General features: G+C 34.8%; 1 protein-coding gene across 3 annotated transcripts in view; it reads left to right on the forward strand.

Moving 5' to 3' along the window:
* The window catches only part of LOC140143424 (atrial natriuretic peptide receptor 2-like), a 494558-nt gene that overhangs the window by 427444 nt on the left and 39996 nt on the right, over positions 1 to 27118 (forward strand). For all 3 annotated transcript variants that reach the window (XM_072165300.1, XM_072165359.1, XM_072165403.1), the window contains exons 6-8: positions 17037 to 17188; positions 24545 to 24617; positions 26529 to 26655. In XM_072165300.1, coding sequence (XP_072021401.1) covers positions 17037 to 17188; positions 24545 to 24617; positions 26529 to 26655 — 352 coding nt within the window. The remainder of the gene's footprint in view (positions 1 to 17036; positions 17189 to 24544; positions 24618 to 26528; positions 26656 to 27118) is intronic.

Here is a 27118-nt window from a genome sequence, read left to right on the forward strand (position 1 = left end):
AATATCGCAATATTTAATCGACATGATCAAGGCTTAAAGAATTGTCCGGTGCTATGGTACACACTGGTACGTACCACAATAATAGAGAAAAACAACACACTACAAAAACATATTAATACATAAATATCATAATCAAAGCGAGTATAAATCGTACACTATACGAGCATATCCCAAGAGGCCAATTAGAGAGTCAGAATTGCAATTGCGCAGGTCATTCCGCAATTTCCCGCCACTTTTCTACAATAATTGTACAAACACCGGTCGGATTTTCAGATCAGTCGATATCCACTACCGTTATCTCTATTTGTAAAACCTTTAAGTGCAACTTCAATTTATTTAAATTAGCTAAACTTTTAGAGTGGGATGATAACAACGGGTTATAATAGAAATTGTGAAATACAAGATTTCTCTTATAATCATGATAATGGCTTGCTTAATGTTACCCTTGAATCTTAGTTTGTAAGGACAATTAAATTAAGAATACGGCGAGTTTTCATGTTTTGTTCTCTCTCCCTGCACTTTCTTTCTGCTCTCTCTTATGTGTTACCATGGGTTATCAATTTCCTGTCTGTCATTCTTTCTTTTATCAAACTTTCTTTCTTTCTTTCTTTTTCTTCTTCTTTCTTTCTTTCTTTTCCCTTATAATATATATATTTAATTATTGATTGCATTGGTTATTACAGTCAGCAGTTGTAAACAGTGATGGAGAACACACTACAAAATATTGAACATGTTGAAGGATAAACTGAAGTAAACTGCATTTGACATGACTGAGAGTAAAGATGAATCCATGAAACATGAGATTGAAATAAACAAGTTCAATCAAAGTTATCACTAAAATGTTCCTGTAATAAATTTAGCGTGTTGGCTTTGTAGTTTTGTACAGGAGCTATTGCAACTTTTGAAATCCGACCCTATACCATTGAATTGCTTGTAACTTTTCTCAACGAAATTGCAGAGCAATAAATGAGGTGTCAAAATTCACAGTATAAAATGCTGTATTCTGCGAGTTTATTGATTTGGTTAATACCCTTTTTTCAGCAGTGTACATGTATCTCCATATCCGTCACTTTTAATTGTCTGTGAGATTAATCGTAAAGTAAGGCATCGTCTAGAAGATTGATCACTAATTTCATATATTTTATGCATATGAGATCATTCGTGCAACCTACAAAAATATATTAATCCACTTATCTTAAAGAACATTTTTGAAAACAAGATGTAAGATGCAAATATTAAAATGATGTGCTAACTCTTAGCCAATACTCAAATTGTGTATGCTTAGACTTACTAAATGCCAAGACAACCAAAATGTTTTTGGCCTTTTTTCCCTGAAATTGCAAATATATTAAAATTTTACTTTTATTGCCAGTTAGAACCAACTAAGGATTAGGATTTAACTACGTGTATATTTCATTTGGCAAAATAAAACACAGGTAAGCTTAAATTTTGTATTTTTCTGGAATAGGAAGTAGGTAAATTAGTATTCATTGACCTAAATAAACTAATGAGATTATGATTTGATCTCAAATAGTAATCAATTTTTACAGTTGCCGCAATTCCCGTGTCTTTCTTGGAACCAGGGATCTGACAGGGGCTAAATTGGAGATGTATTGGAATATGTAATAAATATGAGAAAAACAAAGGTCGCGAAACTGGAGCACAATAGAAATAAGAAGAGGAACAATAGCAAGTTTCGCAGCAGATAAGCAGGTAGCTCTTTGAATGTGCGCCGAATGTTGCTAAACAGCCTGCTTCTTTTTGTGTATACAATTCAAGAATTCTTTATCTTCAGGCAAACTTAAAGTACAGGTAACTGGAGAGGAGAAGCGACAAGTTACCCCAAATCACAGCGGCAGGTAGTAACTGGGCCGCCGAGTGCGAATATGTATTTACTTTGGAAGGTTCATGCTTGTTTTGAATTTTGAGACGTTTTTCCAAAATCTGATATTTTTGCTGATATGATTACTTTGAATTCATTGTGACAACATCAACATTTTCATCTGGAAACAGGGTTCCATGGTTGAGTTCGGAACAGCTGTAGTCTTCGTTGCCGGATCAATATCTCATAAAAAAGAGCACGACTATAGCGAATGTGTTTATATTGCCCGTATGAAAGCTTGCGTCTACGTCTATATTGTATTACTTTGGATACATTTATTGACAATTATTTTGATTTATAACAAGGATATACCAAACTGTTATCAAACTTGTGTTATGATTGGCACTTACATGAGGTATCTCATTGTATAATGCCCTGCTATTCAGCAAGCCGGCCAATGACTGACCTTGTTGAATGGTTGATTGGGTACTGTGATCTGTTATAAAGCATACAGTTTACGACTGAGTTGTTTGGGACCTGGTCAATACATAATCCTATAGAGAACACAGTAGATTCATCGGTTTCTTATTGATTGTTGATAACTTAATTGATTGATCGATTGATAGCCATTTCACATATTCCAAGTTTCTATGAACGTCTATTTGAATAGCATGATGCATTAGATAAATATCAGTATTGATTTATTCTATTCAGCAATATTAAGGATTAATATTACACTTGACACAGCTAAAAGTTAGTTGGCTTAGTGGCCATGCACTGAGTTTCACAATGGGTTCGATTCCCAGCTCTGCCTATTTTTTTAAGGCTAGGAACCTATTTTGGCGCGCAATATAAGTTAGTCCTTTTCTGATGGCTGTGTCTCTTACAGGTACACTCTCTCTGGAATCCAAACCAGGTTTCCGCCCTCTATACATCCCTTAATGAACATTTTTTTGAAAACAAGATGTAAGATGCATTCATTGAGTACAAATATGCCTAGTAAATGTTTCAGCGATACTTCACATAGACCTGACCAGTGTAATATGTATTAAAATTAGCAGTTGCTGCGTGAAATTGAATCATTATTGCTTTCATCTGTACGGAATAAGTGAAAAGAACAAGCGGAAATTGCAGGCAAGCCCTAACTAGGTTAATGCTTGCCACTGAAAAGAGAGCGTGGAATATTTTGCAAGAGGATAAGGTTTGAGGTAACAATGTATTATTGTCGAAGTGACCTCCTTATTTAAATCTGTATATTATTTGCATATGTCTATACAGACCAATGTCTGACAACTTGGACTGTAAAAAATGATTAATAAAGGGATGCTGAAGAGATCATTGGTTCTGGGAAACTATTGATATTATTTCAATATTGTTATAAATATTTTTTAATATTAGTCTTGTTCAAACGGGGTAAGTGTTAAGTTAGTGTTAGAGTAAGGACTATGATCAAACACCACTTACTTAACACTAAGAAAAAAGTACAACGTGTACCAGGTTGATGAAGTAGCAATATCCATCCACCAATCATGCTTCTACAGTAAGCCAAAAAATTAAGGTACCAGTTGTGTTCACCCCTGTATATCCTATATAAAGAAACATGTGTCAAAATTAAAACAAGCAGCCAATACCTGTGCTCTTTAGCTCTGATTTAAGACCTCATTTGTTGAAATTGGTTGAAAATTAAAGAAACGGTGATCTAAAACCTAATAAAGAAACGAAATCAAAAGTTGCACTTTTGTGTTCCAATCAATTAAAGCAAGTCGCTAATTTTAACGTGTTAATCAATGGTAGCACGGCGCTGGTTCTCTTGTTCGTGAAAGCATTGTGTGCAAATCAATAGGGCACGCAATGGAACAAACTGCAACTTTTACATTGGCATCTTTCTTGGGTTTTTGGATCGTCATATCTTTATTTCTTGAACAATTTCAACAAATGAGGTCTTAAATTGCTGGTTCCAATTATGACATATCTGTCTTTGTTTAGGATATACAAGGGGTAAGCATAACTGGTACCTTAATTTTTTGGCTTACTGTATTTCAAAATATCAATTGTATTGGATTTTTCCTCAACTTCCACCATCTTACCCCTCTTCTCGGAGCAAGAAAAGATTACACAGACTTTTGTTTGTTAGAGTAAGCTCTGGTTTTCTTTTAAGAAAATATTTAGGTTTATTTAAACACGTTTTATTTTCTCAATCATCTCAAGTCATTCTCAACAAGCGTAGTTTTAACCACGCGAAAACAATATACTTCAGAACAGGATGTCAAAGACAAACTCGCAAATATAACTCAAACTTAATAATACGTGCTGGTCACCGGGTGGGTGAGATATCAGAGGCTTTTTTCAGCTGTAGATTTATAAGGAACAAAAAGGAAACATTTTTGGTAGTTAAAGTAAGCACATAAATCCCCGCATAAAACTCATTACGTTAAGCAAACAATTTGGTTAACGTTGGGCCAGCATTAAGTAGATTGGACTGGACCAACTATGCCTAAACCAATGAAAAAACCAGGTGAAAAAACTGAGCATATTTCTGGGAATGTAATCTAGAGAACTTTAAACATGAAGTAATCGGTCATTGTCCTCCAGGTATTGAAGTGTTAAATACAAATCGAATCCTGTAGTCATGTATCGTAACACTGAGTATAAAGTATCATGTAGAAATTCGTATAATAACAGGTAAGTCTATTAATTAATGGCCGTTGAGGGCGTTATAACAAAAAATTCCATGCAATTCTATATATAAAAAACACCAATTGTCACACATCTCAATGCTTACGAAGTAAAAGTCTTCTTCGGCTCAAAAGTGGCAATCCATTCTACCGGTTAGTAGACCATCACTTTTCGCAAGCGGTATCATAGCTATGAATCAAGTTAAATATGGACAACCATCATGAATATAGTTGATATTTTTTTCCACGCAAATTCCAACACCTTTCCACGCAAATAGCTCGTTATCATATCCTCGGAATACGCTTATGAAAAGTAGCAACAAAGAAGTGTTCGTGGTCCTAAACCGATACACAACATAATCTAGTTTTTAAAATCATAGACAAAAAAACATTGTCGCGAAGATTTAGTACAATCTCTTTGTACATAATAAACCTACCTACGAAAGCACCTTGAGTTGTTTTTCAGTAGTTTTACTGACCTCACAAGCAGGAAGATGAGTTGTAAAGAGTATTTTTTTTGTTTTCAAGACTTCTTAAAGTAGATTATTGAGCACGCATTGGACGCACTTTAGAAATTCAAGACTTCTTAAAGTAGATTATTGAGTACGTATTGGACGCGCTTTAGTAATTCCATTTCCTGGTACAGGTCGTACATTGCATAAATTCGTTTCAACGTGTCCAATGTTTTTGTAACTTTTAAACGCATACCAGGTCAATATGAGACGCATAGATGCCATATGTGATGCGATCAAGCAAAATCAGTCGGAACTCGGGAATATTGATTTTGAGATATAGCCAAACAAAGGAACTATTTCCTTTTTATTCGTATTGTTTTGGAAACTCTTTAATCGCTCATATCTTTGGAACTGGCTGTTCAATTTCGATGGGGTTTTCTGCAAAATCTAGATTTATAAATGCCTTTTACTATTCATTAAGAAACTCAAAATTTAATATTTTCGAGTTCCGACTGATTTTGCTTGATCGCATCACATATGAGGTTTTATGTGTATGGTCAATCATAACACATAATCCACAAAAGTTAAATTACTATTACAAACTTCAAATGGCGATGCGACTATTTTTTTTATCCCGAAATATATTGGTCATATTTCAACACGCACTGTTTAGGAAATGCACATAACCTACTGTAAAATTAAAAAAATAAAAAGTAACTATTGCCTGAGAAAATAAGATTGAGACCGCTCTATACAAGTAAAATTGAAGCCATCATCTCATTGGTAACACTTGATAGATAATTCTATCAGTAAAGTATATACCTGTCGGGAATTGATAAAATAAAGTACAACGTCCCTATAGAAACAACTTGCACCAATTAAACTATGCATTTGCTGAACCAAAATGGGAAGATGTTATTGAATCAAACCCATCCGGTCACATGGTGAATTGCACAAATTGTGGTGAATTATGGGACGCTTTAGTGCATCCGATGGTAATAAGGAATGCCACTTTTTCATATTATACAAATGCTGTGTCTCTGTTATGGCTCGTGCTTACGCATGATATATTACATCTTGAGTACTTCTGGGTTACGTAAAAGGTACACGCGACGTTTATAGCTCCCCACTATCATGGAGTACATTTGACGACACTTCGATAAATACTATAGATCCCTAGAGGGAATACGGCATAATTATTCTCAATGCAATATTATGGCACTACATACGGATTCTAAGGGTCCCACGACATTTTATTCCATGGAGTAAAGGAATAGTAATACTTGTAATAGTAGTAAGTTTAATAATTTATTTTTGTGATAGGTAGGGATTCAAAGGTTTCTCTGATGAGTTTCAATAGCGTGATGAATATATACTTATACTAGTTCTATATATTGTAATTCGTACATAAGCGTGGTATACATCTCGAGTATACATCTTGGTTACTTTTATAGTTAAGAAAATATTTTGGTGGTTGTCTCTCTTATGCAAGTAGTTTCAACACCAATACTACTTCCACCCTACTTGCAGACTTATTTTGAATATGTTGACATTTAATTGGATCTTGAAAATGAAACAAGAACTAAACAACAGCCATTTTAAGCGCTTTAATCGATCATCATTATATCGTTTGTCCTTCTCCTCTTTTCGAGTTTGACATTGAGTTGTATGGTTAACCTAGATATGGAAAGCGTTCATTAGATTAAACTGTAAGAGTACAGTGTCGCATTTAAAAGGGCCATTTTCGAATGCGCATTCATGAAGATTGCATGCGATTTCTGAAGAATTGATGAATGGTTTCTTCGTACAAAGTCATACAAGAAAGCTCTCTGCATATAGCTTTGATGGCGCTATGTCGAAATTCAAAAGCTAGAGGCAGTGATCCTGATGAACCAATTTATGTTATAATATAGCAGAATATATTACATGCAATGATAGTAACCTGACCTTACCAAACTTAGCAATGATGGCTTGAAATCTATCAGATATACTATTTCAAATAGAGTTGATTTCTATAAATTTTTATGATGGATTTTTTTCATCGATAAAATATTAAACAAAAGACAAGAATGGCGGTATGTCGAGATACAAAAGCTACAGGCAGTGATCCTGATGAATACAAAAAAATAGCAACAAAATCTAAAATTGTCCGGTGCATCTTTTTTTGGCGTATTTAACAGCAAAATCACTTTTATTATAATGTGCCAAAATGTTGTAAAATCAAAATTCTCGCGTCCAAATTTTCCCACCGTAAAGGTTTTTTGGAGACAGGTCAGTGGATGTCTCTCTAAAACAACTTGGACGGTATACGAGTATAAGCTACTGAGCCAAAATGATGCACAATGGCAAAATGTTCAATACCCCCCCCCCCACACACACACACACACACCCCCACCCACACACCACATTAGCCATTGCATTGATGAAAGGTTATTATGAATATCATGGTCTGAAGAAACTATATTACATTACAACAGGGAAATTCGAAAATAGTGCATGTCGCCCAAAAACTTTTTCAGAATTGTACGTTTAAAACATTTTTTACCTGTCTATTTGTGAAGCAAATTCAGGTATGCAATTCTGTCAAAATCACTTACCCCTATACCTCGATACTTGCGATCACTTACCCCTATACCTCGATACTTGCGAAACAAAGGTGGCAAGTAAAGTTTTTACCAACGAAGGCCATTTTCTACGGCACTAAAGTGGCAAACTATTTTATCAATTAGTAGACAGTAGCTTTTTGCCAGTGGTTTACCTATAAATTGAGTTAAATGTGGACAACAATTATGATTAGATGATATTCCTTTCAACGCATATTCCAACTCCAATTACCACATCCCCAGGATATGCCTATAAAATGTAGTAGCAGAAGTTTTTGAGCTGCTTAGTGGTCTTAAAACAATACACAGCATAATCTAGCTTTTAAAATCGTAGAAAAACAGATTGTCGCGAAGATTTAGTACGATCTTTTTATATATTCTAACCTACCTACAAAAACACCTTGAGTTGTTTTTCACAAGTTTCACTGACCTCGCAAGGAGGAAGCTAAGTTGTAAAGAGCATTTCCTTTGTTTTCAAGACTTCTTAAAGTAGATTATTGAGCACGCATTGGACGCACTTTAGAAATTCCATTTCCTGGTGAAGGTGAAAGCCGCACGTTGGCATTACTTATTTTCAATATGTCCAATGTTTTTGAAACTTTTAAGTGCTTGTTACTGAATATATTAACAAATGTCATCCCAAAGATTTTACAATATCTTATTTTAAAAGGTATTTTACTCGTTTATATATAATGTATTGTGCCTATGATTAACTGTACATAATCCACAAAAATAAAACAGAACTAATAATTTACCTCCTTTGAATGGAGGCGCTTCTAATTTTCACAATACATTGGTCATACTTCAACTGTTTAGTTAATGCATCTGACCCACAGTAAAGTAGAAGTTAATAAAATAAACCATTGTCTTCATAGAAAAACGATTGGCCCATTCTGCACAGTAAAAATGGAAGCCTTCCCGTCATTGGTAACACTTGATCAATAAAGTATATAACCAACCTGCCGGGATGAAAATAAAGTACAGCGTCCCTGGTAATAAGGAATGCCACTTTTTCATATTATACAAATGCTGTGTCTCTGTTATGGCTCGTGCTTACGCATGATATATTACATATTGAGTACTTCTTGGTTATATGAAAGGTACACGCGACGTTTATAGCTCCCCACTATCATCGAGTACATTTGACGACTCCTCGGTCAATACTAATATACTATAGTTCCCTAGATGGAATAGTGTCGTAATATTATAATATTATAATATATAGTAATAGTAATAAGTTTTTTGCAATACGTAAAAATCCAAAGATTTCCCAATGAGTTTAATAGCGTGATGAATTGTGGGAATTTAACAATTTAACAATACGCATACTCGTTCTTTGTTGTGGTTCGTGCTTGCACATGGATACATCTCCAGTATAATTCTTGGTTATGTGAAAGGTAATTTCGATTTTTAAGACTATGAATGTGTTTTGGTGGATGTTTCTTCTTCGTTTGGTTAAGTCGGTAAAATTAAGCGCACTGTGTGCATATCAAACCAACTGAAATGACCTGGTGACTTGAATGAAGATTTAGTGACTTAAGAAATGCTTTGGTGCATGCTTTGACATTGGAGGCTTCCACTGTCTTTGAGTTAATCAGAAAAGCTCTGTTATGCAAGTAGTATATACTTGAATATACATACTTTTATTTTGAATATGTAGACATGGAATTGGACCTTGAAAATGAAACAAGAAGAAATAAACAACAACCATTTTAAGCGCATTGTTCTCTTTCATCAATCATCGTGTGTCATTCTCCTCATTTCGAGTTTGATATTGTGTAGTAATGATATGGTTAACCTAGTTAATAGATATGGAAAGCGTTCATTAGATTAAACTGTAAGAGTACAGTGTCGCATTTAAAAGGGCTATTTTTTGATTGCGCATTCATAAAGGTTGCATACGATTTATGAAGAATTGATGGATGGTTCCTTCGTACAAAGTCATACAAGAAAGCTCTCTGCATATAGCTTTGATGGCGCTATGTCGAGATTCAAAAGCTAGAGGCAGTGATCCTGATGAACCAATTTATGTTATAATATAGCAGAATATATTACATGCAATGATAGTAACCTGGCCTTACTAAACTTAGCAATGATGGCTTGAAATATATTAGATATACTATTTCAAATAGAGTTGTTTTCTATAAATGATTTTTTTTCATCAATAAAAAAAGGACAAGAACGGACGGTCGTAAAAAACATCTGTAACAGTGTAAACGGATACTAGCATCATACGTAATGATGGAATTGAAGGTAAAATATCGGCTATAGCTTTTGGTTATGCCTTTGATTTGATTAGACATCAAATGAGCAGTACACCCTTATACCAAGTGGATATTTCCAAATAACTCACTATATTAAACCCCATATAAGATTGACACAAAATTAGCAAGATCATTTAGAAATGCCCGTGATCATAAGATGATTGTTTTTGTGGTTCTTCAGATATGCTTTTGAATATTGAAAACAAATCAATTTTGGTGATCTAGTTGTCAGTGATCTGATGGTGAAAATATGTGTGTAGTTGAATGCAGACCATGCAACGTAATTCGCAATTCGGTCGATCGAAATATGATATGTCACATTTAATCAAACAGTATGATCATCAAATGCAGTGATATTTAGATATGAATGTAATCTGACAAGTCCTAGGAGGTATGACTTTAAGCTGTGACAACCAGGATTATATGATATTGATTTCCAAACTGTTGCCCTTATTAAAATCAAGATCCATGATACATGATACATGATGAACCAGATATATCAGTTGTATCGGTGTGTTTTATGTTTTATATCAAAACCTATAATAATAATATCGTGTTTATTTACTATGCAACGATTCATGAAAGCCACCTTTAACATTTTTGCAAAGCACGGAAATATATAGACTTTGTGATCTCTTATTCATCTAAAATCTATGTGCTTATACGGCTTTTACCGGGAAGGTCAGCTTGATCTATGCCGGCAGAAGTAAGGGTCTTTCTGGGAGCATACCCGTATGGTCATTTGTGTTAAGTGAAGCCCCCCCCCCCTCCCCCGCCATGGAGTACTTGCTGCTTTATCACGTGTTTAACAACTGAGACAAATTTGGTATCGGAAATGTTAGTACTAGAAGAATCGCTGGAACAATATAAAACATGTTTGTATTATATATTTCAAATGATTTCATAATGGTTATTAAAAAAATTCTGATTTTTTTTTTGATAATTATTTCTGCTTGTTACATGGATTTGATTTCCCAGGCGGTGTATTAAGTTACATATCCACTTAGTAGTAGATAAAGGGTGATAAACAGACCATTACCATAGATAATCGGTGTCTTGTTGAGGTATGGTGAGCATGTTAGTCGCTCGGAAGGCGAGACCCCGAAGGGGTCGAGCCTTCCGAGCGACTAACATGCGAACCATACCTCAACAAGACACCGATTATCTATGGTAATGGTCTGTTTTGAACCGTTTATCTTACATATACGGTGAGCCAAAATAAACGAATTTGTTGTTATGGTTTATTCATTTTCCAAAAGACAAACTGGAAAAGCTGATATGATTATTTTGTGTAAGTTTAGGGTTTTCCAAAAATAAAAACACACCGAGACAGTGTAATATTCTTCCAGTGTGTCCTGCGTTTGAGTCTACGAGTCTTATCTAGTGTCAATTGAAAGTGATTTAATCAAATCAATACAGCATTGATTTTAACCGGAGATTCTATTCAATTCACTTGTGGTCATGTCCCACTCGATTATACATATTCGTAATATTAATAATGAATATGTAAATAGTTCAAAGGTCAAAGTGGGTGTGTTTTACCTAGACATGGCGGTAACTCATTTAACACCATAGAATTTATATTTATCTTTAATATACTTATAGAACAAATGTCCTGAACCAAATCAACGCATATTCCTGGGTACCTTCCTCGACCTTTTTTGGTTGGGGTTAGGCCGCAGATTGTTGTAGTTTTTCTACATCTAGTCTTGTGGCCTGTAATGTACTGCATTTTAGGTGCAAAATATCCTTGGTTGAACTTAATTTGTAAGACCTCATGGCTCTTGTTTTGTTACCTACTTTGTCGGAATCTGCGTTAGTTGGGAGAGGGGGGACAAAGGTAGATTGACATCCTCGTCCTAATTATACAGGCTTTAAGACATAATACAAACTAATTTGCATTATTCAATAAAGGTGTTCTTGGTGTTTACCATCTTCATTTAAATCTAATATGCATAAACTTGCATAATAATTTATGCTGATCGTGTAAAATATATTAAACTTTGATGCATTTTAAGTTTGTTGAAATGTCCAAAAAGTCAAATAATGTGGCCAGTGTTTCTAAATATGAACATGTACTTCTCTTGTTCGAAATGTATTGACCTGACCAAGATTATCTTGACCTGACCAAGATTATCTTGACCTGACCAAGATTATCTTGACCTGTCCAGATTATCTTGACCTGTCCACATTACTTGATATAATCGACAGTTGACCAGACTTTGAACAAAAGAAATACAATAGATAATGGAACAAAAGAAGAGGGCTAGACGTATATAGGCTGATACAAGTCACGAGGGTGCGCTACTTTCAGTAATTTATTTGGCCTCATGTTGTGGTAGATTGGTAGATTATGAAAATATATAATTCTAACATATAGTTCCATGGATATTCTGTAATGTGAGATTTTTCCTGATCAAAAACGATGCAAATTCATCTTAAATATCATACGTTGTCAGCTATTTTCATCTTTTTATTAACGTGTAAAACATATCACCAGGTAGTTCTATTGAAGCGAATACAGGGTGTCCATGAAAGAACTGTATCGTCGGGAACTTAATTGTTTGGGTAATGCCACAACTAAACATAACCAAATAACTGATGTGGTTGAGGAATATAATCAGCTATCACATACTTTTTGAATTTTGACAATTGACTGGTCCGTTTTTGAAATAAAATTTTTTTACGAAACTACCTCATTTTCAGCCCATTCCACGGAGTTAAACATCTATAGACGCCTCATACGCTGATGATGCGCAGTGATTAGCACTCCAAATACAGCTCATCGATTGATATTTGAATCCGTGGAAAGGTTTGAAAATGAAGGAGTTTCGTATTCTTATATTTCACGAACGGTACGGTGTAGTCAATTTTCAAAATTCAAAAAGTATGTAATAGCTGATTCATTCCTCAACCGCATCAGTTATTTAGTTATGTGTAGTTGTGGCGTTAAAATACCCAAACAATTAAGTTTCCGACGGTACAGTTCTTTCAGAGACACCCTGTATTTGTAATATTCAAAAGTTCTAAGATACGGGTTTGTAGAATGTAAATTTCCTTCTTTTTTTTCTTTCTTTTCCCACCTTTTTCTTTACCTGACTGAATATGTAAGTTATACGTCTAATGTTATACTTCACTCTTTAGAGCGAAATAAAATTCATAAGAACCTTCTGTTTCTCACATTTCATCCAATTTAAAGTCATGATAGCTTATTAAAATCACAATCCGCATATCACATTGCCCTCACCAAGTTTGAAACTGATATTTTTTTAAATTACCAAATATGTAATGCAACACCAATTAATTATAAAGGGTTATTTATCAAAGACACATTGGTAACTATACAAACACTTCCAATAAAGTAAACCAATATATCAATAACATGAAAACGGAGCTTAAGACAACAAAATACACACTTGTTTAGTATTATAGATTTTAATAAGCCTCTTACACAAGAAAACAACCCACTTGATATGGTAATTATTCAAAAGTTAAAGAGTTGCCTTTAAGCTTTACATTCGCGTGAAGACATTTGTTTTTGTCTCTTATAAAAGGTGTAATTAGACTATATCGAGCAGAACAGGTAAATAATTTAGTAATTTATATTTAGTATACAACTGTCTTTACTACGCCAATTAAATCCATTAAAAACACAGACTGAATAAGTATTTTAATAATAGTATAAAGCCATGTAAGTTGTTCATTTCTCAGTGTTGTTTTGTATGACTTGATCTTCTCATTTTATACAGTGTGGGCCAAAAACAACTTTACCCAATTTAAAAGGTTCATATCTCAAAATTGAAAAGTCTGCTTCAAATTGTTTTCACATATTCGTAAAGAACATCTTCTTAAGAGTATTTGGTGAAAAAACTATCCAAAAATGTATTAAATTAAAAACGTGACGCTAGTTTTAAATCAAAGGGTCAAAATTAACTTTGTCCACGCGAAGGCCTATTAGCTGTCGCGTCACATCACTTGCAATACCGAGTTCGATAGAGAATGAGAACCACTCAGTATACACACAAATTTGTTCAGCAATTTTATATAACACAACCAAATAAATTAAACATAAACTATTTAAATTTCAAGCTACGATATTTCGTCATGATATGCAGCTTTCATGCTGTAAAGATATAAAAACAATTCTCTTCAAATATGCGCAAAAGCAATTGTAACCTCAGACCTCATTTTTTGTTTTTTTGTCAAATGTTATCTACAAGAAAGTTTGCACTTTTTTGCGTTTGTGGTATGTTCGGCCGGCAAATTGTTGCGTCGACAACTGACTCTGGGGTATAGCTGCAAGTTCCCTTTGAACCGCTGCAATATTTGCAGCTGAACGATCAGTTCTTGGACGTCCGCTCCGTGCTTTGCATCTATTCATCATACTTTCGAGGTTGTGAAAGTTCTTCATGTGTAGAGTTATGGTAGGTTTTAGTGGGACTCTTACGTTCGGGAAACGAATCCGAAATTGACGCTGCACTTCCAAAAAGCTTTCTGTTCTTAAGTAGGCCTATACCTCTGCCATAAAAGTCCTGTCTTGTGTTGTGAATTGCCTTATCTTGACACCTTGCAAACCTATTTAGAAATAAGCCACGCAGTCTCAAAATGCACGAAGACATATTTAAAATTCAAAACTTGCGCCAGATGAAACCTTTGTAATTGTGTAATTTTTATGCTAATTGTTGGTCAATGACAGGAGTGAAGTTCGAGTACATGACAAGTAAATGGGGATTAAAATCGATTGTATTTCTTTCATGCATATAAAACAATCATCACTTTTCAAAGACAAGCCAAACGTGTTTACTAATTGCATGTATGCCTAACGCATATGTATGCCTTACTCTTAGCAATCGGACAAATCCCTTTGAATTACGTGTGGACAAAGTGAGTTTTGACCCTCGGACGTAAAACTAGCACCATTTTGTTAATTTAGCTTCTTTTGCTTTCATTTCTTCACCGCATACTTTAAGAAAGATATACATTTAGAATATGTAACAATATCATGAATAGCTCTTCTACAATTCGAGCAACCACCCTCTGAAATTGGGTAAAGTTGTTTTTGGCCCACACTGTAGTGTGTTTTTAAGTAGGACACCTGTATACAAGTCATTTTATTATGCATTATTAATGCCAATAGATTTACACTTGGATTGAATTGTTCCTATAAGTGTCACCTCCGGACTCATGGTAGAGTAAAATGGTGTCCTGTTTCATGAACAAACATGTACTTGACTGAAGAGACTACATACTATCGTCAACTACCATGCTTAAGCCCAAAAGGGCAATGGTTGATTCTGAAGAGCACAAATATTCATGTAAAAACATGAATGCAGTATAATTAATCTGACTAAAACAGTCATTTTACTATAAAATCAAAGGCGAAACTACTTAGTGGAATAACAACAGCTTAGTGAATAGTGCACTGTGTAATGCCCTCGGTCATTGATCAATGTTACAAAATTTTCTGAAGATTCTTATTTTCATTTCTAAAAGTTCTATAAAAACAAATGTACCGATGCACCGATCTTTTTACTTCGTATACCAAATTGTACTAGTATTTGTACAATTAGAAAATTTATGTGCATAAATTATACAGAATGTAATAAATACGTCACAGCCACCACCGCTCGATATGCTTCATATGTCCCCGACGGCCACAGAAGTTCCAAGACAAAGTCACACAGCAAACCACAGGAGCGGACCTAGGATGGTTAATTAACCTGTAATTAGCTAAATTGGGCTGATTTGAATTTGCATGATTTTGATTGATTTAGTGAAAAGGCGCCCCTGCGCCCCTTCTGATGCACACACGAACTTTTACAAAGTTTCATAATGCGAAATTAACCATTTAGTTCTGAAGGCGGAACTGACCAAGAGATATACCATTTGAAAGGAATCATAATTCATTGTGAACACAACATACTGGCGAATATCATACAATAATATGTGGCTGGACGCGGCGAATGAGCCGTAAACTCGGCAAACTTCATATCGAGCTACAGATGAAAATATATGCAAATCTCGTATTTTGGCGAAGTTGAGATTTTTGTAGATTTGAAATGTTTAAGCTTTCTTCTAAACACATACAAAGTTTTATTTTAAAGAAATAAGTGGAAATATGAAATAATCTACATTTTCTGAGGCCCATCTGATGAATGGTCATTATGCGTCCCTAACTTTGAACGCGTTTTTCTCGGTTTCGCGTTTTGATTCATGACAACCTATAACAAGCCGTAACTTCGCTTATGATTGTCATATGAAGTTCATTGAGGTGTCCTTTTAATCCCTGAAACATGCTCTTTGCAAATATGTAAAAAGGGAAAAAATGACCAGAGGGGGCTTTACGGCTTATTCGAGGTGTCCAGGCACATAATGACCTAAATTGAGCTGATTTGAATTTGCATGATTTTGATTGATTTAGTAAAAAGGCGCCCCTGCACCCCTTCTGAGGCACGCAGAACTTTTACAAAGTTTCATAATGCGAAATTAACCATTTAGTTCTGAAGGCGGAACTGACCAAGAGATATACCATTTGAAAGGAATCATAATTCATTGTGAACACAACATACTGGCGAATATCATACAATAATATATGACCTAAATTGAGCTGATTTGAATTTGCATGATTTTGATTGATTTAGTGAAAAGGCGCCCCTGCGCCCCTTCTGAGGCACACAGGACTTTTACAAAGTTTCATAATGCGAAATTAACCATTTAGTTCTGAAGGCGGAACTAACCAAGAGATATACCATTTGAAAGGAATCATAATTCATTGTGAACACAACATACTGGCGAATATCATACAATATTGTATGACCTAAATTGGGCTGCAACCCTTCTGAGGCACACAGAACTTTTACAAAGTTTCATAATGCGAAATTAACCATTTAGTTCTGAAGGCGGAACTGACCAAGAGATATACCATTTGAAAGGTATCATAATTCATTGTGAACACAATATACTGGTGAATATCATACAACTATATGACCTGTGCGTACCCAGTTGTATTTAATTGACTACAGAGGGCAAATCGATGAAGGAAAGGGAGGAGTGGTTTATAATAATCTGTATTCGTAGGTATGCTGAAATCCCAACTCTCTGGTTTATATAGTTGCGTAAAAATGTTTTTGTATTACCTGAAAGAGTCTGAAACCAATATAAAGAAACACTGAATTCTTACAATGCCTTGTGTTTTTGTTTTCTGTTTTTGTCAACAGTATGTGGTGATAAAGTCTGCGAAGAAGAAGAAGGTGAGAGCTGTTCAACATGTCCAGCAGATTGTGGCAACTGTCCTCTTTCTCCCGCGGCTTTGTCTGCCATTGCAATAGTCAGTGTATTTGTATTAGTCGGCTTCTGCAGCATATTTGCCGTAAGTATGCCTTATACACCATTATACCACAACAAAAGAACAAAAGTTATTGCTTATTTTGAGATCATAGAAAACATAAGATGTATTCAACTATACCATTGACACAAATGGATTGCATTGAGATGGGGGGATCGGGGTGTGGTTCAGATATTCCATGATAAATAACACCAAGTAGTCCGTCGAGAATCCCTCAACAGCGTGCCCAACCAAGCACCCAAACATTGTGCCCCAAACATTATACCGAGTTCGAGGATGACCGTAGATGAATAGGGGTGCTTGGTTAGGCAGGCTGACGTCTTTATATACTACCAATAAATCAAAAATTAAAGTTTGGCAAATATTTTCTTGTGCCCGTTTGTCCTGACAATATGATATTACAAATAGTATACTTATATACAATTATGTAATTTAAACCTACGAGCAAGAAAAGACACAGTATTGCTATGTCGATGATAATCTTACGTTATTTCATAATATGACAGACAGATTATTTGAAGAAGATTCTTGTGGGTGTAAGAGACTTGTTTACTCTCATCATGATCATATAACGTCTTATTATTAGATATGTCTGCATGACAGAGGTCATCACCCGACTATATGGTTAAAGCAATATCAGTTATTGCTTAGATTCTGTGAAAGTCAACAATTGTGTTCTTGCTATTTGCGTTAATTCCCTGAATACATTGGGAATTTTCTAATTTTCGCTAAAGTTGCGGAACACCTAATTGGCACCTAATTGAGAGTAGAAATTTGTTATTCTTATATAAAACGTGAAGCTTCAATTGCAACGGGATTTTGCATGAGTTCAAACTAAATTAGTATGGTCTCGAGATAAAATTAGTATAAGGGGAAATGAGGTGAAAGGATTGCGAATTTCAAACGGGAGCAGATTGTCTATTCATTTGTGTCTGGAAGATATCGTCTGTGATACCAGAGGTTTGCCGCAACGGCATAAATGAAGTCTGAAAAGAATAATATCCATAAATTTATTATACACAAGGTAATTTCAAATTGGAGTATTTTCCCGATTTGATGAGTGGCTTTGTTCCATATGGTATTTGATCAAAATTGTTATGTGTAGCAAAAGCAAACAGTGTTATAACAATGAATTATCTAATAATAGATCAAGCCGCCTTGAATGCATCTCCATAGCGCCGTTCAAAGCTGGTCTGCATACAAATAAAAGCCACTATCGCAACGTGCATTATCATGCTGAAACGAATGATTACTGTCGTGTTAAAAGCTGTGTGATAGAAGTCTTAACTTCTCTTCGCAATCTCTCTAGTATGCAATTTCAAACGTGACTGACATCGAGTGGAAACGCTACTGTATTCGCACGTTCCGACGTCTGATTCACGTTGTGATTGCGTATGATATATGTATACAGTGCCGCTTTGAACGGCACGATGTCAGTGGCGTAGATTTCTTTTTGAAATGGGTGGGGTGATATGGGGTTGGAAAACATTTCTTGAAGTATCGTGAATCCAACTCCTTTTAAGGAGAATAAGTCAGCGGTGCAAATATGGTGCAACAGTGGAATGAATTCGCACGAAGGTTAATTTGGTTAGAACCCCCATACAGGTGTCAATGTCAGGGGATGATTGTATGGATCATCCCCCTAGCAAAATATCGGGGAATTTATCATCCACCCCCAACCCCCATCTACGCTTATGCATTATGGAGACGTATTTATGTACATCGGCTTGTCATGTTAGTTGTATACAAAGTCCACTGCAGCTACACACAACATCGTGACCAAATATTGACCCAATCCCCTCATCAAATCAGTAAACAATCCATTATTGGAATGACCTGTTTATAATGCCTCTGGACATGATTTATATCAATATTATTGAAACAAGGCTACAAACCGAGGTCGAACAGGAATTCTACTACCCGGGTTCCACAATTGGGCAATTCACAGTTGATTTCATCATCTAGAGGGCGTGCTTACCTAGTTTGGACTAATGCATAATGCCGTCGCCGTTCAAGGTACCGTTTCACGTTTAAAATCGCAAACTCTCAAATGTTGAAGATTAACTCATAGCGGTATATCTTTGTCAATTGTTTGTGTGAATCAGTCATTGTTGTAGTACCATCTCCAAATACTGGTCTGAAAGTGTATAATTACGAAATGCCTAATGATTGTTATTTGTAAATTCAAACAATACAACTATTCCAATTAAATACTGACATGCAGACTTTCCGAAAACGAACAGTTTTATTTATCGACGTTATTGTTGCAATAACGATCTGCTTATAGCTGATGTTTTCTGCTACTTGACAACGGAGTTGCCAGTTAATTTTCCTTCAGAAATCATATAGTCAAACACGTGACTGGAGTTATATTGCACCTCGTCTCTGTTCATGGTTTGCCAGCTTCCTAATGGTTATTGCTTCCTTAATCCATCTATTGTATCTGTTATTCTATTTGCCGACATTCCTAGTCTTCTCCCAGTCAAAATATGAATGTTACGTACCACATGATCTATAATGGCTGATTTACGGCCAACTGTTTGACGATCTGATTTTATAATTGAGGAATGACAATTCGTACAAAGTCGACCGATTTGTATATTCATGTGAACGTATATGTGGTACCAATGTTTACCTGCACGTCTCCTCTATATTCGTATCACATTTAAAGTCCCATTCTGTGATCCCAGCGCAAAAAAAATTCTTGATACATTTCTTAAAAGTGAAGGATACGTCATTCATATTTTCATTTGGTATTTTTGGAATGAAATATTTGGCAAAAACAACCACAAAGAAAACAGCAAACGAAGTTGCAGTCCCATTCAAATACATGTAGCTAATTTATATACTGTCAGTATAAAAATTACAGAATCATGTAAAATGTCTTGTTTTGTCTTATATACACGGCTTTCAGCTGCACCACTCGCTGGCTATGTTAGCACACCTATGAAATAGGTACCCAAATCTGAATTTTGGTAATTTTTACGATCGTCTGGATGAGCAAATCACTGAATGGGCATTTAATGACCAACAATGTATTATGGCGTCACTATAGCGTAATAATCTTATTCTTAGCACGTTGCCTTGCCAAAGCGAATTAAAATGGAATTATTTTTTTGCCCAGACATGTCATATTTGACGAGATTAATTTCACATTTAATTCTGATATGTCATACACGCACGTGACCAACGTCACCAACTTCTGTCCCAGATTTTCGACCGGCCTTATTCTGGAATAAAGTATAGTATAGTACGCTTCTTTGTTGTTAACACTGGGTAAGAATGTGCTTATTATTTTGTCCTTTGTAGAAGTCGAGGAAAAAGTTTAAGACACGTTCAGGATTAATAATAAACGTTACACATCCATCAGCTTTTAAATGAAGCTTTATTTTTCCGACCGCGATTCCTCTACCCAACCATTTTATTGTTAAGGTATAAGCAAATCTTTGAAAAAATTCTTCGCAAATTCCGTCGCTTGCATGTGTGAATATTTGTTTCCATATTTGATACATGTCGAGCACACATATTTTTCACGAGCTTGAATCACACGAGGAAAAAGAAAGCATACAAGGTATTGTGTCCCGGAGTAATGTAGAAAATGAATGTTATATATGTTACTAACCATGCAGTGTTAGATTCCGAGCTGCATTTCAAACAAAGATAAATCGCAATTCACATGATTCAGATGTTTCAGACGTTTCTGATGAATGTCTTATCAGCAGTTCTACATTTAAAGAAAGAAAGAATAAAGAAGATTTCAACTGCACCTTTTATTACCGGTTGTCCTCTATGTCGTAATTGTAAATGTAAGCTGTAACCTGACCCTTTATCCTATTTAACCCAAACTGTACATACCTTGAATTACCTTCATACCGTGAAACTGAACATTTCTGAAATAGTCCGCTGCATCTTTTGTTTGGGATGTTAGTCATTTTTAGCTTATGTTTGATTTTTTTTACTGAATCCTTATGATATTGTCTGAACCAAAAGTTTCCCCCTCTCTTTGTTAGATAATTTTTGGCAAGTTACCATCAAATCTAACACCTTCGTCCGTTGACTATAGGCTAATCTTAACTGTTTCATTGGAAAACCTTTGACATATATTAAGTAATGTAGAATTGGAATTATATTGAGAAAATTAAGAAAACCTCCATTGAAAGAGAAACCCTCTATTGAAAGAGAAAACCTCTATTTTGGATATGTTGCAAATACTTATGGCCAGTGTATGTATAGTTCACCGGTATTTGATGTGATCATTTATTAATTTTTCTATCAAAAAACATTATATAATGTTCAATTCTAGACCATACCAAATTATTCTTCCTTTTCGTGGTGATTTTTATTCTATAGTTTATAGAATAAAAATCTATAGTTTATAGAATACAGTTCTATAGTTTATAGAATAAAAATCATTTGAATAAAAATCATTTGATTGCAAATTGAGGGCGCTATTTACATATATTTTAAATTTATATTTATATTGGCCAAATAATCTGAATAATTCCTTACATTTCATGATAAAAAGTGTTTTGAAAATGAATTTGCCATTTATTGGTCTTTTTCTGATGTTCTAATACCATTATACCTACCTCTTGTAAAGATGCAAACAAGATTCAAGATATATAGCGCCATCATTGTTCTACTTTTCTTAAAAATGACACATTTGTACATTACATCAAACAACCGTGAGTTGTAAACAAGAACAGATGTATTAAAAGTAGGCCTTTGGTCAAGCCTTCTAAGATGGAGTCCGGCTTCGCATCTGCCAAACCTGTTTAGTCTTTACGATATGGCTCTCTACATCGATGACATTCTGAACTATTTCTAAAACACTCAAATTGGACACTCTGCCATTATTTTCGATTGTTTTTCCCTGAAAGTAGAAGTAAAGTCGATCATATATGCATCTAGATAGTTTTGCTCAAGCAGGTTATTTGACATTAAGCACGGGTGTCCGATATGACCGCCGCAAGCAATTCCATGAAGTACCTGCTAAATATTGGCAGTCAACACCAAATTCTGTCTGCCACTTACGAGGTATGTCACCTTTGTGGTTTGCGGCGAAAATGTATCTTAACATTTAATCCAGTATGAAATATATATAACGATGTTGAAAACCCTTTTTAACCTCACCCGACACCACGCGCCATATTAGACAAGTTATGGACATATAGGGTGTTCTGCTAATATAACAGCATAGAATATTTTGATATTTTCATTAAAAACCTGCTTTGATTCACGCATTGTGTCTTAGCATATTAGTAATCGTTTCAAAAATAGGAACTTCAGTGGTCCAACACCTCTTATAAGACACATGAATTCTGGCGAAAGGTGAAGGTCGTGCATTTGTTGTTGTAGTGTCTGCAACAATTAATCACGATACGACAGGACAGAATCCCATTTGATTTTCTTCTACAATTTCTTCTACACTTCTTATGTAATAATTGCGTTAAGAAATAGTGCCACAAACCGGCCATATTTAAAGGCCCGTTCAGTGATTTCCTCATCCGAACGATAGTAAAAATCATCAAAATTCAGATTTTGGTACCTTTGTCATTATCATAGATGTGCTAACATAGCCTGCTAGTGGTTCAGCCGAAAGCCGTGTATTTAAGACAAAATAAGACATTTAATATGAATTTGTAATTTCGATACTGACAGATGGATTTGAATGGGGCTTCAACTTTGTCAATACTGCTGTTTTCTTCGTTTTTGCCACAATTTTTCATTCCAAAAATACCAAATGAAAATTTGAATGACTTGTCCTTCACTTTTAAGCGATTTATAAACAATTTTATTTTTTTACACTTGCACTGGAATCACTGAATGGGTCTTTAAGAAACATTTGAACCAAAATGTTTCCTTCAGTTCCTTGTTGACAAATCTTATTGTGGTTGAAATCTGTGGGTTGACAATGTGACCATTAACATTGATCTTTCCGTTCATGATATTGAATTGTATCGCATTGTTTTGCTACATTGATGCTAAAGACCCTATTAATGGTTACTCAGCGGCAAGACAGGTGGACAATATCTAATGTTCTTGAACTAGCATAATCGACATTATGGATTATTCTGAAATGTTATATATACAACAAAATGATCATGACCTTGATGCACAAAATGTCTGATAAGCATACAATACCATTGAGGTTTGAAAATGACTGTTCCCATTATATAAGATAGAGGACATCAGGTGATTAAATCGGAACTTTTTTTTTTCAACTGATCTATTACAAGCATGTTAAGGAGGCTGTGTACTCTCAGACATGCATGTAGAAAAAGTGCAATAACTTTGTAATTATTCGCGCAAGACATATAAAAGTATACATTTTTATGAAGGCAAGACATCAATAAATCTTAATATAAATACAGATTTGGGGTAAAAACAACAATTATGAAGAAAATCACACAAAAAAGTGAGTTTTTGGCAATATTTGTTAGGTACATCATAACAAAAAACACTCTTTCCAAAATATTTTATTTTGTTTTTAGCTCAATCTTGAGGCTCCATTCCAAAAACGGTTTTTTTTATTTTTTTGATATTGTCCTTATTTTTTGAGATATTGACCATATAAGGCATCAAATTGAACTTTTTAAAATTCACAAACGCCTATTTGCACAAAAAATGATGCCTAAAATCATGTTTTGTCATGTTTTTCTTGTTAGATTATAAACATGCAAACGTGATTATATTAACATTCAATCAGACCTGTTTTCACTTTATTGACGTCAACACTTTTTAAGGAAATGTATTTTTACATTTAGATGTTCCATGTTTGGCGCGACAACATGTGAAAATCAATGGCCTAGATCATGTTTACTTCGAAATCAACTTTTGTTTATAATGCTCTATATCTTCCTGACTACAAGACGAATGTTATTGTATTAAATTACAGATATTATTCCTGAAATATGGGGCATTTCCTATTTTTTCTAGTACACCAATATAGTTACACAAGCTCAAAGTAAAAATCCACATTTACCTTCAATCCTCTGGTTTGTGGTACGTATAGTAGAACACATAAAATTCGGATAATTGATACACAACTTTTTTTTCAATGCTACCTCGATGTAAAAAAATAAGACATGGCTGCTTCCAATTTTGCCCCTTTGTTGTCGTCGTCTAGTACTTTTACGAGCCTCAAGGAATTGTTTTGGAACGGAAGTTGAAATCGAATCATTCTGTTTAGAATCAAACTGTCTGCATTTAAGTTCAACAACAAACATCCGAATTCTAGATTTGGTTAAAAAGAGATCATCAACCCCTTTCCATTAGTAGTCTTGCCCATATACGAGAAATAACAGCATGTGATGAATTTCCTCTTTAATATCAAGCAATTCACAAACAAACAATACCATGCTTATTTCTTTGTTCCAGTACTTTTATTGGCGTCAAGAGAAGATGCTTTGGGATGAGAGTTGGATCATTGACTACAGTGAAATTAAAGCGGGTAAGTAAGGCATTAGTAGGAAGTGTAACAAAGGGTTCCATTAATAAACCCTGAAAAAGATTGAACACTAGTCTCGTCTGTGTGTCATTTAGACAGGTTGAAAGAATCAACGGTTTACACAATTTATTAGCGTCACACGCACATTTGTGTGTGTGATGCTAAAGTAATTGTTTTTAAATACTATAATAGTTGGCTGTGTTATGTATTTTTGCTGGCTTTTTTTGCTAAAGTTGCTACAATTGTAATCTTTATGTAATATGAACCCATTTGAACCAAAAAAGTATTTGCAATATTTTGTTTCACTGCAGCTAATGGGTGGGGCTAATTTCAAAATGGCCGCCATTTTAAAGACTGCTGTGGACTATAAGAAGCGATAAGTTTAGTTACACGTATCAAAGAGAAGAAAAGACAGCAAAGAAATATATTATAATATATAAATTATAATTGCCCTTTTAAACTTTGGTTGTCCACTGTAACAATTATGTAACAATAGTGGGCCGCAATACGATAACCCTAACCCTAAACCCTAAACCGAACCCTAACCCTAAGGGTTAGGTGAATTGAGGCCCATGATGGTTGCACCGGTCCAGTATGGTTTAAAAAAGAAATTCAGCGTCATAATGTAAAACAATGAACTGTACAATATTTATTCTACAGTCATCCCTCATTGAAATTCAGCTCTCTTGTAGAGAATCTCAATACAACAGTGCATCAATCATAAGAAATAATAGAAACTCGAAATCAGAATTCAGATTGTTTTCTTTCATAGAGGCGACATAGCAAAATATGCATGTAAATATGTTTTAGTGCGTTTTTCTAAGAAGTATAGTAAAGATCCCAAACTAAACTTGTAAGCCTTAATCAAACCCACACCGACGAAATGTGCAACACATGAATATTGCATCAATACTAATTCAAATACTAGTTCTCCCCTTTAAGAATGTTTCATTCATATCACATGCATTTTTTGCTGTTTTGTTTATTTAAACCTTTATACTAACAAAAAGCAGTTTCTGTGACTCCAATCAAAATTGTAATTTACGCAAACAGTTTTCAAGCCTTTTTAAAGTTACAAAATAGTGGAAACAATGTTGGTGACTTTAAAACAACCAAAGGCAAGTAACACTTTAAACGTCACAATGAACTAATGTTGTAAAACATCCCGCAGACGTTTAGTTGTATAATCGAAGACGTTTCCTGGGACAATTTTCAAATGCCAGCCCTCATTACGTAAGGTGATAGAAACAATCAGTCTCGTTCAATACCGAGGTTATCTGTATGATGTGTCTGAAACCAAATTGATTCAGACTCATGTGTATCATGTTCATATAGTGATGTAGATATCCAATCCAGATCATATTCATATGAGCGACTTAAAACCACAGATTTTAATCATATTGTAAACTATGCTTGAAATACTGGCACTGGTAGGTATAAACAAAAACCGGTTCTTGTTGTAACTTAGTGCAACCCATGGAAAGGGTAGGCATGGTAGGCCTTATATAAAATAAAATACGACGTACCTGTCAAAAATAGCGTGCCCGTGATAAATTGAGATATTGCGAGCTGGAGTACATGAGTACAAGCTGTATCAAAATGGTTGGTACTCATCCGTTTCGTTGATAATGAATGCTTAATTAATTGTAATAAGTCAACAAGTAAACTATATATTGTGGACATTTCAAGCGTATCCAATGTTGCATTTGGAAGAAGCAGCCTTTTTCAATAAATATCAAAATTGATGTGTACCAATCATTTTGATACAGCCTGTATAATTAATGTTAAAACACGTAACATAGTGCGTTTTTGATCCGGATCAAGGCAACTGGAACTGAATCTAAAAGAACCGTGCATATATCCTCTCTGACTGTTTCCTTACCTATTACCTCTGTTTACTTTTGTGTCATATAGATACCGGCATGCGAGCATTCATGGGCAGTGTCATTAGCTTCAGATCCAATAACTCGGCTTCTTCAGGTGGTGGCGGTTTTGCGTCTAATGCGCAATCAAGGCAGATGTTCACTGAAACAGGAATATTGTAAGTTGAAGGCCAGTTCAATCTACTTCAGGCATAAAACTTAAAGGCACATATATTTTATCTAAATATTACCATTGCAACTTTTTGTTTGAAAAGGTCGTTCACATTACGGTTTTATATAGTAAGAGACCGATATGGCATATTCTTGTTATTTTTCTGCATATATAGCACAATTCCCGCAAAACATTACATTGATACTAGTATCATATTTGAAAGCAAACCATTGTACCGGAGTACTCGTTATATTAACAGATAGTGTAGTAACTGATATATTAGGAAAGCCGAAATTCATAGTTTCAAATAAAAGTACTTCCCAGTCACTTGACTTTTTAACAATAACACTGGTAACAAAAAATGTGTTACAAGTGTACCATATCCTGCCACATCACGTAAAACGATACCTTTACGCTTTTACCATAGGAGTTTCTTTCACGATAGGAAATATTAGGACATCAAATATAAA

This window comes from Amphiura filiformis, chromosome 1 (genome assembly GCF_039555335.1).
Source record: "Amphiura filiformis chromosome 1, Afil_fr2py, whole genome shotgun sequence".
NCBI classification, from domain to species: domain Eukaryota; kingdom Metazoa; phylum Echinodermata; class Ophiuroidea; order Amphilepidida; family Amphiuridae; genus Amphiura; species Amphiura filiformis.